This window comes from Podarcis raffonei, chromosome 7 (genome assembly GCF_027172205.1).
Source record: "Podarcis raffonei isolate rPodRaf1 chromosome 7, rPodRaf1.pri, whole genome shotgun sequence".
In the NCBI taxonomy this organism is placed as follows: domain Eukaryota; kingdom Metazoa; phylum Chordata; class Lepidosauria; order Squamata; family Lacertidae; genus Podarcis; species Podarcis raffonei.
The window spans coordinates 81,417,788-81,435,082 of NC_070608.1; the positions used below are offsets into that span (position 1 = coordinate 81,417,788).

Below are 17,295 nucleotides of genomic sequence, written 5' to 3' on the forward strand. Positions count from 1 at the left end.
GCCACTGTAGGTCTTTCAAGACCGGTGTCTTTTCGGTCGTGAACTTCACCTTACAGCTCAGACTGTCAAGGCAGTGGATGGTATATGCTAGGTCAATACTGACCATTGTCTCTCTTCAGCCACATATGAACAGTTCTTCCTCTGAGACAGCCGCCCTCCAGGGGCACCAGTCTCACGGTAGGCTCCAGAGAGTGGGAACTAGGAAAGAAGCACAGGCGCCACCATGGGGGACCAAGGGGCGGAGAGCATGGGACTTCTGATTAAGCCAATTTAAGGCTGATTTTAAAGTGTGTATGCACGTTCCAGACTTAAAACCGGTTCATCATAAATGTTGCCTTCCCATAATATACCAGAATCTGTCAAGCAGAGGGAACTTTAGGGCTGGGCATCTCTAAAAGAATTTTCTGCACCCTCATCCAAACTACAATTCCCAGGGGTCACTGGAATACATAAAACCAATATACTGTATGTTTATGGTGTAGATAGGCCCAAGGAAGAGAGCTGTGTGACTCTAACACAGAGACAGGGGTCCACAGCAATGTTTCTCTACCCAGCTTTGGCTGGCATGTAAGAGATATGGTTGTACTGACTGGCTGCTGGTGTGTGAGAGATGATGGCTATGATGATGGAACATTTGTTGTGCAGACATTCCCTTTCCCTCTTGGCAATCTGATTTCTCCTTTTGGCTAACAGTGTCACTGTTATCCCACACCATTTTCATGATCACTTCTTTCTCTCCTTCTGCTCATACTAATATTTCCCATTGTTTTATAGCTATACCTGGCTGGATATTGGATCATTGTGTTTCAAACTTAAGATGCAGAAGGCAGAATTTACTGGGATTTCCCCAAACCTTCACTTTTGCCTTCTCTCAGCTTGCATCATCTCCCTTGAGCCTTCTCAGCAAATTTCAAGAGTTTGCCATACATTTAAAGCACATTATGAATGGCTTTCCCCAAAGAGTTGTGGGAACTGTAGTGCTACAACTCCCAACACCTTAAAAAACTACAGATTCCCTGATTCTTTGGGGAAAGCCATGTGCTTTAAATGTATGGTGTAGATTTACATGGGACAGGTTCAATCCCTGGCAAATTGAGGTAGCTCTGTGAAAAGTACCCCTGTCTAAAACCTTGGAGAGGCATTGCCGGTCAGTACAATATGGATAGAACTATAATCAACAATTCCTACATTCTTATTGATGATATAAAGACTGTCAGTTTTCTTCCTATACAGTGGTGCCTCGCAAGACGAAATTAATTCGTTCCGCGAGTTTTTTCGTCTTGCGATTTTTTTCGTCTTGCGAAGCACGGTGTCAGGAAAGTTTTGGAAAAGCTTCAAAAATCACCAAAGTCTTCAAAAACCTCAAAAAAAGGGGGTGCTTGGGAGGGAGAGGCGGGCGCGGGGCGTGGGGGGAGGCAGGCGGAGGTTGCTGCCTGAGCCCCCGGGATCGGTTCCACTCGCCTTGCTCCGACCCTTTGCACTACAGTCGGCGCCGTCTTGCTGCTGCTGCTGCTGTCGCCGTGGTAGGTGCAAAAATCCCTTCTGCAGCAGCAGCCCGAAAGAAAGCGAGAGCGCCAGCCAGCCAGCCGCCCGCCGCGGGCAGGAGGGAGGGAGGGAGCGTCGGCGATGGTGGATGCCTATTGCCCCTGTTGCTGCTGCAGCTGGCCAGCCAGCCAGAAGCGCATGAGCGGAGAGGGGTGCATCCAGCCCATTGGAGAGGAGTGCGGGGACACGTCCCGGTGGCTCCCGCGCTGCCAAAGGGCGCCTCACCTGCTGCCTGCGCTGCGCCGGGACTAACTCGAGCGGGGCGAGGAGAACACACACTCGCGTGCGCACACACTGAGAGGCAAACTTGCCGCAGCCGTTGACGTCGCGGGGTTGGAAAGCGCGGAGATGCAGCTAGGGGGCACCCCTCACAGGGCGAGCGCCGGAGGGCCCGGGCAGGCGCTCTTGTCACCGCCGGGGCGCTGGGGGGGGGGAGAAGGAAGGAGCCCCGTCCGAAGAGCCCCGGAGCCTGGCCTCCCTAACTGGGAGTTGTGGGGAGGAAGTGTGCGCGCCTTGCTATTTTTCGCCGAAACAAAGCTCCCTCTCCCTCAGAACCCGCCTTCACGCGTTCTTGCCCCTACAGAGAAGCACACCGCGTGCTATGAGTTGCTCCTCGAAGTCAAGTCGCAACTGTATTAAGGGTTTTAAGAAAAAGGAAACAAACTTGCAAGACGTTTCCGTCTTGCAAAGCAAGCCCATAGGGAAAATCGTCTTGCGAAGCAACTCAAAAAACCAAAAACCCTTTCGTCTAGCGGGTTTTTCGTCTTGCGAGGCATTCGTCTTGCAGGGCACCACTGTAATATTTCCAAAATTCTAATGACTCTAACCCTTATTCATAACCATGTCTTCTCTCACCTTTTTTACTGTGATGTTTTCTTAGGCCTCCTGCAATTTTTTCTTTCCTATAAATCAGTGGACTTACATGTATGTACAGCATGCACAGAATTAGAGAGCCCTGCATCTAAAAGCTTCCCAAGTTATTAGTATGTACTGGTAACTGAGAGGATACCTTTGAAACATGACTACTATTGCCATTGCTGAATTCAAGTATTATCAATTGCTGCATTGTTTCTGCTCTTCATTTCTCTTGCTCCTCAATTAAAGTCAGTGAAGGGAGATTAGTTAGGACAGGTTCACCAACCCAGTGCACAAGAAGGCTCCAGACTCTGAGCTAAGTTGGCCTGCCTATCTAGAAAGCAAGCTAGGAAGCATAACCTAAGCAATTTCTGTTAAATGAGCCAGGCTGTCTTCTTCTGCCTGTCAGAATGTTTAGCCAATACATTAAGTCAGCGCTGTGATTGATAAGTGACTTGTTTGGACACCAGGCTACAGGAATTCCTGGGATCTTAACCAGGCCGGATTTAAATGGCGCAATTGAAGTAATTGCACCTGGGCCCATGCCAGCAGGGACCCCCGACTCTGAGCTTTCATTTTTAAAAAGTCAGTCTCTAGCTTCTAGAAAGAAGTTATGTGTCATGGACTGCCGAAGTCAGGATGGCACTGATGGGTGGTTTGCAGAGGACCTTGGGGAGGGCTCCAGCGGGCTGGCTCACAGCGGGGTGATGCCCCACCTGCCCCAATCCACTTTGCAGGAGGCAGTGACATTGACCCATTCACCTAGGTCCTGAAGGCATGAACAGAGGTGTGAACAGATGGAGCAGGTCCAGTCGCCCAGGCAGAACATTAGCAAGGACTAAAGAACAGAACAGCAGGCTTTGCTAAACTGTGCTGGCCCTTTCCTTTATACCAGGATTGCATGATGGGGCATCAACGGTAGAACAGTGTCCAGATCAAGGGAAGTAATGGTCCCACCTCTATTCTGCCTTGGTCAGACCCTACCTAGAGTACTGTGTCCAGTTCCGAGCACCACAATTTAATAAGCATATTGGCAAGCTGGAATGTGTGCAGAGGAGGATAACCAAGGTGATCAAGGGTCTAGAAACCAAGCCGTATGAGGAACGATTGAAGGAGCTGGGTATGTTTAGCCTGGAAAAGAGGAGGCAGAGAGGAAATAGGATAGCCATCTTCAAATATCTAAATGGCTGTCACGTGGAGGATGGAGCAAGCTTGTTTTTTCCTGCTCTGAAGGGTAGGATCCAAACCAATGGCTTCAAGTTACAAAAAAGATTCTGACAAAACATCAGGAAGAACTTTCTGACAGCAAGAGTTGTCCGACAGTGGAACAGACTTCCTCAGGAGATTGTGGAGGTTTTAAAGCAGAGGCTGGATTGCCATCTCTCCAGGAAGTTTTAGCTGAGATTTCTGCACTCCAGGGGGCAGAACTATGATCCTTGGGGTCCCTTCCAGCTCTACAATTCTGGGTTTCTATGTTGTTGTTGGATCAATGTCGTCTTTGCTTGAGTGGCCGTATCTCCTGCAGTGCTGTTGGGTAACTGCACCTTTGCGAAGATATGTTGTGTTGCCTGCTACGCCTTTGAACAGCGTTTTTGCATATGTATCACAGATCTCAGCACTAAAGCTTTTTTTGGGGGGTGACATCATCTGAGTCCATGTTCTCCTGTGACTGGTAGCCAGGACGTTATGAAGCATAATGCAAAGGCAGCTATCTAAGCCATCTAAGGTCCCAACCTGATGCAAGCAGTTTCTGCAGCACAGACCACTTGCTGGACTTCACAGGGCCTCTTGCAACTCTAATTCCTCCACTCCTTTCTGGAACGAAAGGTTCGCCTGGGCAGCTGTGGTGGCACAAAGTTGGACAGGAGAAGGAGGATAGAAAAACTCTTTAGGTTTTTCAAGGATGTTGGGAGAAGTTCTGAGGCCATTCCACCTCCTCTGTTTTTGCTGTTCATGGAATAACTGCACCCTCCCCGCCGAATCAATTGAGTATTTTTATTATTTTATTATCACTTACTGTGATTCTTCCTTTTCTCAGTACATTTGCAAAAATTAAAATCAAAATCAAAGAAAGGAAGGAAGGAAGGAAGGAAGGAAGGAAGGACAACTCTTATTAATGAAGTTGCTCTGAAATGACAAATGATTAACCAGCAGAGGCCGTTATCAAAAGCAAGACTGGAAAGTTGACTAGACCGTTCCAATGCAGGCTCAACCTCACAAGGTCCCCGGCTGGAAGGGAGGAAAAGCCCCAGAATGGAAAAAGTGCTAACTCTGTTCCCTTCCCCTTTTGCAAGATTTGCACAGCCCATGGAAGAAATATTTGAAAAGAGGGAGGGGGAGCTAAGAAGTGCCATGCCTGTTTGCCTTCCCTTTGCTTTTCTGTCCATGCAAAGGCATATTGAAAAGGATCAGGAGAGAGAAGCTTTCTTGTCACTTATATGCTGATCAAGCACAGGATATCGTTTCCAATCAGTTCAACAGCACTTCTCTCTCTCACTAGTTCGTGGGTCCCTCTTGGGGTTTCTGGCAAGGACTACCTCTAAGGCACAGAAATTTTGTCTCTCTTCTCATTAATAATAAAAATATTTACAAAGTTTTTAAACACTCAGGGCTATTCCCCCCCCCCAGAAAAGTTGGAGAGCTTAGGTATTTAAGTTGGCAACTGGTTTAAGTTTGTGTTTCTAATTCAATGCAAGGAGCCTCAAAGTAGACTTGTTTACCCCAACCTCTCTTCAGGTGGCAATTCAACAGATGTTTACCTTGAAAGAAGAGCTTGCTAACTTCCAGGGAAACATGCCTAGGGACTAGGCTGCGTTGTGTTTTTTTAACTAGCAGTAAAAGGAGTTATTCTGCAGTAGCAATTGGACAAGGTTTGAGCCTTCCCCAGTAAAATGTTTGGCTGGTGGCAAAGCACAGATGTTACCCGGGTACAGGGCTCACCTGACAGAAACTGGAAGGCACTTGGTTTGTTTAAAGAAGCTCAGAGGTGGGAGTCCTACAACAGGGAAGAGAACTGACATTTTTTTCTCCAACAACACCCACCTCTCCCTGACAATTGGAAAGACACTCAGTCACTTATGCTCTATTGATTGGGATAATGAGGCAAGATGTGGCGTGTCTGTGCATTTACCTCTTGGCTGAATGAAGAGAGACCGGTATCTGTTTTGTGCCTCCTCTAATAAACCATGCACAATGGCTGGGGAGCTGAACTTGGATCAAGGAGGTCTTGGTGCAAATCCCAGCTCAGCCACAAATGACATCTGGCGGCCCACCTCACACTCCCCAGAAAACCTTGCCTCTGTCTGAAACCGAATGCTTCTACATTCTGTGTCTCTGCTCCTTCACCCCCAGCATCTTACCAACCTGAATCATATTCTGCTGCATACGAAAATCAAGTCTATAGGCCACAAACCAGCACTGAACTCAACAGACAAAACAAAACAGCCTTAACCCATCTGAAAACAACAGGCTTAATTCTGTATTGGTTATTTAAGGCCAGGGTAGATGGTTCAGACCAGGGGTAGGCAACCTAAGGCCCGGGGGCCAGATGTGGCCCAATTCCCTTCTCAATCTGGCCCGCAGATGGCCCGGGAATCAGTGTGTTTTTACATGAGTAGAATGTGTCCTTTTATTTAAAATGCATCTCTGGCTTATTTGTGGGGCCTGCCTGGTGTTTTTACATGAGTACAATGTGTGCTTTTATTTAAACTGCCATCTCTGGGTTATTTGTGGGGCATAGTAATGCGTTCATTTTCCCCCAAAAAATATAGTCCGGCCCACCACATGATCTGAGGGATGGTGCACTGGCCCACTGCTGAAAAAGGTTGCTGACCCCTGGTTCAGACCATCTGATTGTGTTAATGGTAGCTCCACAGTACAGCTGTGTGCCCTTTCACTTGAGCCAAGCAGAAGCTACCAAAGCAGTACCCCCAGGCAAGCAACTTGTTTGCAGGGGTGTACCCAGGGTTGACTAGGGGGTCACAAAAATGCATCTCTCTACACTAGCTTGGAATGGCTAGGAGCCCACCCATGCACAATTAGATGTGTTCACGGGTGGAGTGCAAAAGGTGTCAAAAAGCTCTCTCTCTTAGTTTCCGGTGGTGGGGAGGGACACAAATACAGAGTGGGGGTGCTGTGCTGCTTCAGCTCCTTACCTAGGGTGCAAGGGAGCCTAGGTGCATCTCTGCTTGTTTGCCCCGACCTTTTTGCCTCTGCCAAACTTCAGGAGGAGGAAGTTACAGAGCACTCACACCTGAATCCTGAACCTACTTTATATGGAAATAGCACGTGGCAGGGAGTTCTCCAGGATAGGCTTCCTACTGAGGGCAATGGGCTTTGCTCCTCGCCCAGCACTAAGTGGTGTTTCTTTGTTGTTGTTGTTTAGTCGATTAGTCGTGTCCGACTCTTCGTGACCCCATGGACCAGAGCACGCCAGGCACTCTTGCAGTGGTGTAGCGTGGGGGGTGCCAGGGGTGCTGGTCGCACCGGGCGCAACATCTGGGGGGGCGCGAGTCCAGAGGGAAGGGACAAGTTCCTTCCTCCGCCGGGCTCCCCGCCGCCACCGCCAGCCTTGCGCCCTAGCGCCTGCGCCCCCCGCCGCCGCGGCTGCGCTCCACTCACTGCTCGCAGGAGGAGCAGCCGCTGCAGCAGCGCCGCTGCCGCCACTGACGCCTGGCCGGGCACGGGCAGCCTCCGCACCCCGACACCGCCGCCATCCCCTCGGCCCAGCCCCTCAGCCCGCGGGGTCTCCGCAAATAATAAATTTAATAAATTCCTGCTGAGCCTTTGGGGGGGTCCTTGGCTCCTTCGCTCGCCCCCAGCCCCAGTGGCGTAGCGTGGGGGGTTGCAGGGGGGGCCGGCCGCACTGGCCGCAACATCTGGGGGGGGGGCGCTCACACTCGAGTGCTAAAATCCACGGGTTAGGGGGTGCAAATTACTTGCCTTGCCCCGGGTGCTGACAACCCACGCTACGCCACTGCACTCTTGTCTTCCACTGCCTCCCACAGCTTGGTTAAACTCATGCTGGTAGCTTCGAGAACACTGTCCAACCATCTCGTCCTCTGTCGTCCCCTCCTCCTTGTGCCCTCCACCTTTCCCAACCTCAGGGTCTTTTCCAGGGAGTCTTCTCTTCTCATGAGGTGGCCAAAGTATTGGAGCCTCAGCTTCAGGATCTGTCCTTCCAGTGAGCACTCAGGGCTGATTTCCTTCAGAATTGATAGGTTTGATCTTCTTGCAGTCCATGGGACTCTCAAGAGTCTCCTCCAGCGCCATAATTCAAAAGCATCAATTCTTCCGCGATCAGCCTTCTGCCTTGGGCGTTTCTTTACTCCCAAGTAAATGAGAGCAGCGGGGGACAGATACCCAACCAACCGGGGGGGGGGAGTCTTTGGCAAGCCATCGCTCCCCTTCTCTACCAGCGCACCCGTGGCCTGCTTGCTTTCGCGAGGGGAGACTCCTGCTCTCTCCCCAAGTGTGCCTAAAGACGAGGTGGGAGAGCGGGGCTCCCGATTACCGTCGATGGATTGAGCGGCGGCGGGTGGGGAGAGATCGTTCTCCCAAGGCGGGCGCGCAGGCGGAGGAACGCGCCCCGATTCCACCGGGGTGTCGGCGTGGTGGCCGGCGGTCCGGAAGAGGGGGGCGTGGCAGCCGGCGCCGGACCCCCTATCCTGCCCCGGTCCCGAGGGAGGAGGCTGGCGGCGGCGGCAGCAGCAGCAGCGTCACGTGGCCCCCACTCCCCGACTCTCGCCCTCCCCTCCATCTCCCACCCCCTCCCATCCCTTTGTTGTAGCCGGAGCAGTAGCAGCGGCAGCATCGCCCGCGACGGCAGCAGCAGCAGCAGCCGCCGCCACCGAAGCGCACAAAGGGGCTCCGGGAAGAGGCAGGGCGCCGGGGAAAAGGAGGAGGAGGGTCGAGCAGCAGCTGCCGCGGTTCCGAAGAGCCCAGAGGCGGCCCGGGATGCGGAGGGCTGGTTGGCAGCAGCAAGGCCGGCGGGTCCGCGCTCCTCCGGGCGGCGCCCGCTGATCCCCAGCTGGGCCCTGCGGCGGCGGCAGCGGGCCCCCTCCCCGGCCTCTCGCCAGCCCTCGCCATGGCGGCCCCCGCCCGGCCCCGGGCCTCGCCCGGCTGCTGCAGCGCCGCCGCCATCCTGGCGCTCGCGGTGGCCCTGTGCGCTCTGGCCCCGGCGCGGACGTCCAACCCGCTCTCGCCGGCCGCGCCGGCCGCGGATTGCGCCGCCGGCAAAGGGAAGGCGGGCAGCAACTGCTCAGGTAAGCGCCCGGGACGACGACGCCCCCACCGGCGGGCAGGGCGGAGCGGGGCCGCGGCGCTCAGCATCCTTGCTCCCTCGCCACATGGGCTCCTTCACAATACCCGCCGTCTCCCCCCCCCCCCCCGTGCGCGCCTCGTGTACCTTCCCCTCCCTTGCTCTCCAAGCTCCATCGCCAGCCCCATCTTTGCCTCGCTGTCAGTCGCTCATTTTAAAAACCTTCGTGCACATACATTCTTTCTCTTTCTCCCTCTCCCCCCCCCCACTTAGTCCAATGTTGCGCGCGTGCTTGGTCCGAATGAATTTGGTGGGACTTGTTTCTAAAGAAACATGCATAGGATCGAAGGCGTCGTGGCGTGGAGCGTGCGCCTCTGATTCCGCGCGCGCGCACCTTCGCTTTGCTTCCTTCGCGCTTCTTTTATTTTAGTGAGTTTGTGTTTCTCTCTTGCCCAGTTCTAAGGAAATGGGTCAGGTTAATCATAGTAGCGTCCAGTGAGGCAGGCAAGTCTGGGAGACTTCGGGAAGGCGAACCAGCCAGTTTTATGGGTGAACAGGGACTTTTATTATTTTTATTTTTAAGGTTCCAGGTTTCCTTTCGTTTCAGAGCCTCGAGCTACTCTAGACTGTGCTTTTAAATAACGGAGTGCCTTAGGCTGCAGACCCCAGGAGCAAGTCTCATTAAATTCAGTATGCCTTACATGGAATAGAGATATGTGTAGGATTCCTCTGTTAATCTGCAAGAGGTTTTTCATCAAATCAGAGAAGTGTAATGTAGTTCTCACCTGCTGGTAAGCATGTTTACTCAGTATACATTCCTCTGAGTTTAATGGGACTTGAATTAGGATAGTTTCCTAACTTGGAGGATGTGAATTTCAGGCAGGCAGGGGGGGGGAGCACAGGGACTCTCAAGCCCCAGTACCAGTTATTTCAGAAACTGAATGCTGTCTGGTTCCAAATGTGATATGAAAAACACTGGCTGTATAACCTCATGCACATACAAGCACTCTTTATCTTCTCTTGCACAAATTCTCCATCCTTGTGCTTATGTGTTTCCCATACATAGATATTATCACGCGTGCATTTCCTTCCTGGTGCAGACACACATGTAGGACTGTTGTGCATACACCCATGCAATGCATCTGATCTCTTCGGTGCACGGTTGAGGTCATGAAAATAGGGAGGCGTCCAGCGAATCCGGGAATGAGAGCACTGACCTTGTGTGGGCAGTGAGGAGTCAACAGTTCATGTATCCGGAACTGGTGGCGATAGGGGGTGCCAGTTCATTTCATGCTTCTGGGAACAAAGACCTTGCAGCCCTGGTCTCAGAATGTGTTTTTATTTTAGTTGTCACACAAGGAGGGGAATATTTTTTCTTGAAAGTAGGAGCAAAGTCTCAGCCCCAAAATCAGGAGGTGGAATTGTCTCTTTTGTTTCTGTCTCCTGAGTTCAGGCCCATCACCCCAGCTAATGAATGCAACCCATACCTTTCTCTCCCCCCCCCCCTTTGTCACCTCTCTTGCTTAAGAGAACGGTGTGAGAAGCAGAGAATGCAGAGGTGCTCAGGTATCTGTAACCCATTTAGGTAGTCACCTTGCTTTTTGTCTGCTTCTTAGTGTTCCTAAATACAATACAAATCCTAAAATCAAATCTGCTGCCTGTGCTGTGAAGCTGGTCACCAAGAAAAAGGATTGTTGCTGTGAATGCATTAGAATCAAAGAAAATATTATATTTTAAAAAACAATATTAGAGCCATGTCACTTGGCTGCTTTATCCTGTCTTTCCATGTGTTGTGTAAATGTCACAATACTCATTTTAAAAATGTAAAAAAATACCCACCCCCCAGAATAATAGAAATCTAAACAGGAACACTTAGAAAATACATAAGCTTATAACTGGGATTGTGCTTCTAAACTAATATTTTTCTTAAGGATATTTCTGTTTAGTTCCTCCTCCAGACTAGGTATTTTACCTTCCTCAAAGCGTTCAAGCTGTTTCTTCTCCCTTTCTCATCTGAAAAGCATGGATGATTGCTCTGAAATGATTGCCAGTGGAAATTACGTGCAACTGCTAGTGCCAGATTGATGAGAGATTCATGAGAGGTACTTGGTGTCTTCCAAACCCATTGTCTTCCCTGTGAGATGAAGGCAGTTGCCACTTTGTAAGCAGACTCTGAGCACCTCGTGCTATGTGGTCCTTTTTGTACCATAAGCACAGACCACTTTCCAGTGGGGCTTATTCTCTGGCAAGTGTGCTGGGGATCGCAGTCTTAAGGCAGTTTTGCGCTGGGAGTTTCCTTCTTCATTTATATTTAAACATCATTTTATAGTACTTTCAATTTAGAGTACCATCACTAGATTCTGCCAATATTGATTAGCAAATTTCTCAGAGAGGCACATGACGCAAAAGCCACAATGTAAATTTCATCTTTGTTTGTTCTCTGTTCACTTGTTGTGTTCTTCATGCTCCAATACCAGACATGTTGGTGGTGTTGGGGAGTAAATCACTGTTCTTCCATCCTTGACTCCTGCCCCTTTTGCATTCCCTGAGATGACTGTTTGAGTTTTATGCAAAGAAAGATTAGTAGGTTAATGTGCTACTGCCAAATACCAGCTTACTTGACAGGTACATATTACCACGTGGGGGGGAGGGAACTCTGTAAGATTCACTTTAGAAAGCTAGCAAACAAATCTAGTTTCCAAAATAAAGTGTAGAACATTAAAGTGATGTCTTTGTATCACAAAATAATAGTGTTCTCAAAGCAAAGAGGTGAAATGACACATGCAGAGTGATGGGAACCAGTAGAACATGCACAAAAATATAAAATGAAAGCTAGGAGTGGAAAGCAGTGTTGTTTGCTTTTTTCGGGTGAAGATTTTCTTTGGCAAGCCAGGATCTTCAGCCTGCACAATTCCACAGACTTTTCCTTAGATTGAAAGTTACTTCGTTTGACTACAGTTCAGATTTTCAAGCCTAATTAATTCATCTGAATTGTGCCACTGCGTAGATGCTCTTTTCAAGGTTTAAGTGCTGATCTTTTTGTGTGCGGCCTCTACTTCCCCAAACTGATAAACTAGTCTTGTGGGAACCATGTTTCTCATCTTTCCACTTTGCTTCTTCAATGTGTTCCTGCCATGTCATACTGATGCCATTTTACTGCAACTGCTGTTGAGGTTGTCCATGTGCTCCTGAAACACACATTATTACTCATTTTGTATGGGTCTCCCTTCCCTGTACCAGGAATAACCAAATGACAGAATCACATAACCTCACCAGGATTACATAGGTATAACCCACATTGACATTCTTTTCCCGTAAAAGCCAGCGGATGTTGGCACAAGCAGTTCTAATGAGTTCCCTGAGATCCTGTGTAGTTCTTTCATTCAGACATTATTTGGTTTGCTGTGAGATCGAGTCACCAGACAATCCTACCACAATAGTTACATATTAACTGGATCTTTACCAGAAAGAAAATAAGGTAGAAGTTAGCTGTGGAAGCTGCATCTCCTTCCTCTGTTCTCTGGGCTTTTGGTTGAATGGGATAGTGGTCTTTGTATAGTGGCATAGATCCTAAAATAAGTTTAAAGGAAGTTCATGGAAATAAGATTTTCCATCTTTTCCTCCCTGACCCCGTACCCCATCCTACATTGTTCAGGAGGACACCCCACCCCCACAGAGGCATGCAGGCTGCTGCAGTGGGAAGAAGGGGACAGGATACTTTAGTCAGATTATCTAAGGACATAAGACCATGTATTCATTTTGTGATAGTTGTTCAGCTCTGTTGCTACATCCGGGTGGAGATGCTGTACATCAGAACGTGGACCTGCTTGCTTTGTTTAGGGCAGAGGTAGGAAACCTGTGACCTTTTGTTTAGTGGTTTAGTCGTGTCCAACTCTTCATGACCCCATGGACCAGAGCGTGCCAGGCACTCCTGCCTTCCACTGCCTCCCGCAGTTTGGTCAAACTCATGCTGGTAGCTTTGAGAACACTGTCCAACCATCTCATCCTCTGTCGTCTCCTTCTCCTTGTGCCCTCCCTCTTTCCCAACATCAGGGTCTTTTCCAGGGAGTCTTCTCTTCTCATGAGGTGGCCAAAGTATTGGAGCCTCAGCTTCACAATCTGTCCTTCCAGTAAGCACTCAGGACTGATTTCCTTAAGAATGGATAGGTTTGATCTTCTTGCAGTCCATGGGACTCTCAAGAGTCTCCTCCAGCGCCATAATTCAAAAGCATCAATTCTTCGGCAGTCAGCCTTCTTTATGGTCCAGCTCTCACTTCTATACATTACTACTGGGGAAACCATAGCTTTTACTATACAGACCTTTGTTGGCAAGGTGATGTCTCTGCTTTTTAAGATGCTATCTAGGTTTGTCATTGCTTTTCTCCCAAGAAGCAGGCGTCTTTTAATTTCGTGACTGCTGTCACCATCTGCAGTGATCATGGAGCCCAAGAAAGTGACCTACCAGGTGTTTTAACTCCCACCATCCTCAGCTTAGCATGGCCAATGTTCAGGGATGATGGCAACCTCAGATCACAGGTAGGACCACACTGTTCCCATCCAAATTTAGGAAGCTTTGTTTTGTGCATTGCTTGCGCATCTGGAGAATGAAGTTGGTTTTGCATTTAGCCTCACTCTTCAGCTCAGAGCTATAAGAGTTCCTTCTGCACTGAAACAACCTTTGCTTTCAATAAGCCTGCTCTTCTGTCTTTTAGCAGAAGTCAGCCTCTCAGAAATTTAGCAGGTGAAGTTTTTCCCTGCCACTTATTTCCACAAGGAAGAGATTACCCTACAGAGTTCTTTCGGGTCAAGCTCCTGTTAAGTTCATGGGGGCACAACTAGTAAACAAAAAGGGGCAATGAGACAGACATAGAAACCCAGCATGGTGACCTGCTTGTAACTAGGTGATTAGTTACCTAGGTGTAACTAGGTGGTATCCTTCATGTGTCCTGAAAAGGAGAGGAAAGTTCTTATTTTCCTAAAGAAATGAGTGATCTGGTGAATCTGCATTCACCTGCACTCATATTTACTTAAGCAAACAAAATTGGCATCTTCTGTAGGGATCATTCAAAAGGACACGGCATCTGTGCTGCTGTTATTTATTTCTTGTGTTAACTGGTACTTAAATGAAAATAAGCCACAGGCCTTACCCTCGGGCTTCCCAACTATAGAAAAGGAAGACAGAAGGGAAGGAAAAGGAAAAGGTAGAAAAAGAAGGGAGATCTGGACAGAAGAGGAAAGGAATTAATGGTCCTTAACATCCAGTAGGGGTCAGGCCTGTGCCCTTGCTAGGTAGGAATTCAGCATCCCTGCTTCAGCATCCCTAGCTGCCGGTCATTCTTTGGCCAGTAACTGAGACCAGTACAACCTTCTCCTCTAGGGCAGCTGACAATTGGGGTAGAGTTCTTTCTAGCAGAGCAGGGGGCAGATTGGAAAGCAAAATCCCTGCATCTGTTTCTTATCCTGCCAAAGGCTCATTTCCTCCCTTGCTGTGATATTCTTCCTGAGAAGGGAGAGAGCGCAACCTTCCTGGGCCTGGTGTGACCTTTCCCTTGTTTCAAAGCTGTCCTGCTTTTAAAGAACTGGTGTTCCTAAAGCAGCTGAAAGGATGTAACAGCTTCAGGTTGATTTCTGGCTCACCCTGTGCTTTTCAGCCAGACGACCCTCTTTTTTCATGCTGGATTGGAGTGGGGGGGGGGGAGAGAAGTGTCCCCCGACTGTTTTGAGCACACGTGAGAGATGTCTCTCTGCCACCAATCCTGTGAGCAGGAGGCAGCTGGTCTCCAAGGAACAACTGAACAGCAAAACTGCAGGAAAGCTGCAAAATGTAGCTTTGGTAGCAGAATTCAGTTTCCTAAGTATCTCAGCTATTATATGTTCTGTATATATATGCCAACCTCTTCAAGAATTTTGGGTGCCAAAGGAGGGACTAAGTTTTTCCCTGTGCTACTTTTCTAGAAAAAGAGACACCAGAACTCACCATAGACACCTCCCTTGTGCTCTTATAATGGCAATTGCACCCACCTATGAGGTGCCAGAGCTGAGTTCTGGTGGATTCTGACTGGATAAAAAAGCCTTGGCTTTTCCCATCTTCAAGTAGAGTCAGTGTTCTGCATAGGTTATTACTCCTCCTTTTGCCTAATGGAAGAAGACTAAATTATGCAAAGTAAGAGTAATCATGGGCATTTTAAAATGCAGATACTTTATACAAGTTGCAGAACGGAGGGTTAGCTATGATAGCATCTTGTAACAAAAACGACCAAGAGTCTTGTGGCACCTTAAAATGTAACCAATTTATTCTGGCATAAGCATTTGTGGACTGCTGTTATCCATGAAAATTTATCCCATAATAAGTGGGTTAGTTAATTTTTAAGGTGCCACAGATAACTGGAGATACCTTGGGGCATATTTTTTTTAAAAAAACCTGAATGCTTAGTTCCAGTAACACCCCCCCCCCCCCGACCAGATGGGCTGAGGTGTAAAAAAACTCTGCTGGATGCAGTCAGATTATGAGTCCATCTAATCCAGTATTGTCTGCTCTGACTGACTGGCACTAACTCTGTGGCAGAAGCCTTTCCCAGCCACATTAATTGTGAATCTTTTGCTGGCCGAGCCTGGAAATTTCTGAATGCAAAGCCTGTGCCCTGTCAACTATGAGCCTTACCCAGATTTTCTTGAAAGCCTTTCTTCCTCATGATTTTTTTCCTTATAATTGATTTTGTATGCTGTTCTTACATAGTTCATCCAGTGGTTTCCCATCCAAAGGGCTGATTAAGTCCACACCTACTTATCTTCAGCAACATCAGTTGCTCTGAAACCACTTACAGTTTTCCCCTCCTCGACGGAAGCTGCTCTTTGTAGGAAAGGGGGTTCTTTGCCTACCCAATGAACAGTTCAAGGAGCATGTTTATATGGTGGGGTGTGTGTGTGTGGAATGAAGGCGTTCATTTCACTAAACATTTGTCTTGGGCTTGACAAATTTTCCAGGGTGGAAAGAATCATAAAAACCCATTATAACACTTCAGACATCTCTTTCCACCCCCTGTAAATGCATGGGAACAGAAGCAAAAAAGAGGAGACATTCTGCAATGGTGTATTAGTAATGGTGTATGGGAAATAAAAGTAATGAAATAGGTCTCATAATAATGAAATACTAGGGAAGATGGGAAGTAAGGGAATCATGAGCTTTGCTGACAGATGATGCCAGTAATGCAAAGGCAGCATTGATCATCTTAATGGACAAGTAGCCCCAGCTTACTGTCATAGAATGGGCTTCCGTTAGCCTGCACCTGCTTTTTCTTGATCATAGACATGCTGGAAAGCATTTATAGTTCAAATGAAATTGCAAACTATTTCTGGGGTTCGCATTTCAGCTGAGAGAGATGTTCTGCTACAAACAGAGGCTGTGGAACCACAGTCCCTGCAAAATAGCAGGGAGGGAAAGGGTGACATTTGCTGGGTAGCACTGACAGGAGAGGGGTGTTTAACTCTTCCCTTCCTCACAGCTTTTCTCTGCAACCCTTTTCCTCCCCCAGCTACTTTGCTGTATGATGCAAGAAATGCATGCCAAGGAACCGCAGCCAGAGGGGATTGTTAAGTGCCTCTCATGCAGTTTGCCTACTTCTCCATGCAAATTTTCCTCCTTCCCTCTCCTGTTTAGCAGCAAGTGGTATTCTGAGCCTTTCAAAAGACCTCAGAAAAACATGGTAGGCATACAATGGGGACTTGCAGGCTTATAAGAACAACAGGGAGAAAAGGCATGACAGCTTATTTAAAGAGGACAGCTAATCTAAAACAATACAAAGAGTACTTTCAGATATATCTTGCTTGTTGATTAGTAATTTAATCTACAGTGACAACTTTACTGTGTCTATTTAGATATTGCATTTCTTTCCTGATCTCATACCTCATTGACTGCCATAGTTGGATTCAATGTATATTAAAATTAGTTTGTGTCTCAGTAGTCAGAGCAACTATGTGTATGGGGTGTTAGGAGAGGGGTAGTACCTCTGGTGGGGGACATGTTGTGCTTCTTCTGGGGTAGTTTGTCCACCTTTGGTCTCCATCCTGTACTCAGCTCCCACCTGTGGCTCCTAGAAGCTGTCAGCATGTAACAGAAGCCACACCTCGGGAACGGCTGGCTAAACCAGGTGAGGGTAGCCGATGGCTCTCAAATACTTGGAATGTTAGGGACTTCTCCTGCATGCAAAGACAGGCTCTGGCAGATTGAGACCAATAGTGGGTCCAACGATCAAGAAGGCAGTTTCTGTACGAGCTGTAGAGGGAAGTGGGGGCAGATGGGGCTCATCAACCCGGGAAGAAGAGAAAAGGACCTAAGCCTTGCAGCTATACTGATTTGTGAAAAAGGCTTCGGGAGTAAACCCCGTGGAAGAATCTGTACCTGCTGACTTGCAGGACATCTTTGGAAGAAGAAAATGCTAAGGAGTAAACCCTACACAGATCTGAAGTGGAGTCCCTAAGGCAGTTGGATGGCATCTTGTATGCCACCTTTCAGCAACTCCTGACAGCAAGCTGGTGCCAAATGCATTGCTCTCCTTTGGATTGTATCAGCGAGGCAGGGGTTTGTGGGTTGCCACCTGGGCAGCTCAGGACCTCCATACACCCTGCCCAGGCTTGTG

The 17,295-nt window shown here is 48.5% G+C and overlaps 1 protein-coding gene across 1 annotated transcript in view; it reads left to right on the forward strand.

Moving 5' to 3' along the window:
* Nucleotides 1-8,172: 8,172 nt before the first annotated feature.
* TMEFF1 (transmembrane protein with EGF like and two follistatin like domains 1) overlaps nt 8,173-17,295 on the forward strand; it is a 75,524-nt gene continuing 66,401 nt past the window's right edge. Inside the window, exon 1 of the mRNA XM_053397198.1 lies at nt 8,173-8,663. Within this exon, the coding sequence (XP_053253173.1) occupies nt 8,486-8,663 (178 nt within the window). The 5' untranslated portion in view covers nt 8,173-8,485. The remainder of the gene's footprint in view (nt 8,664-17,295) is intronic.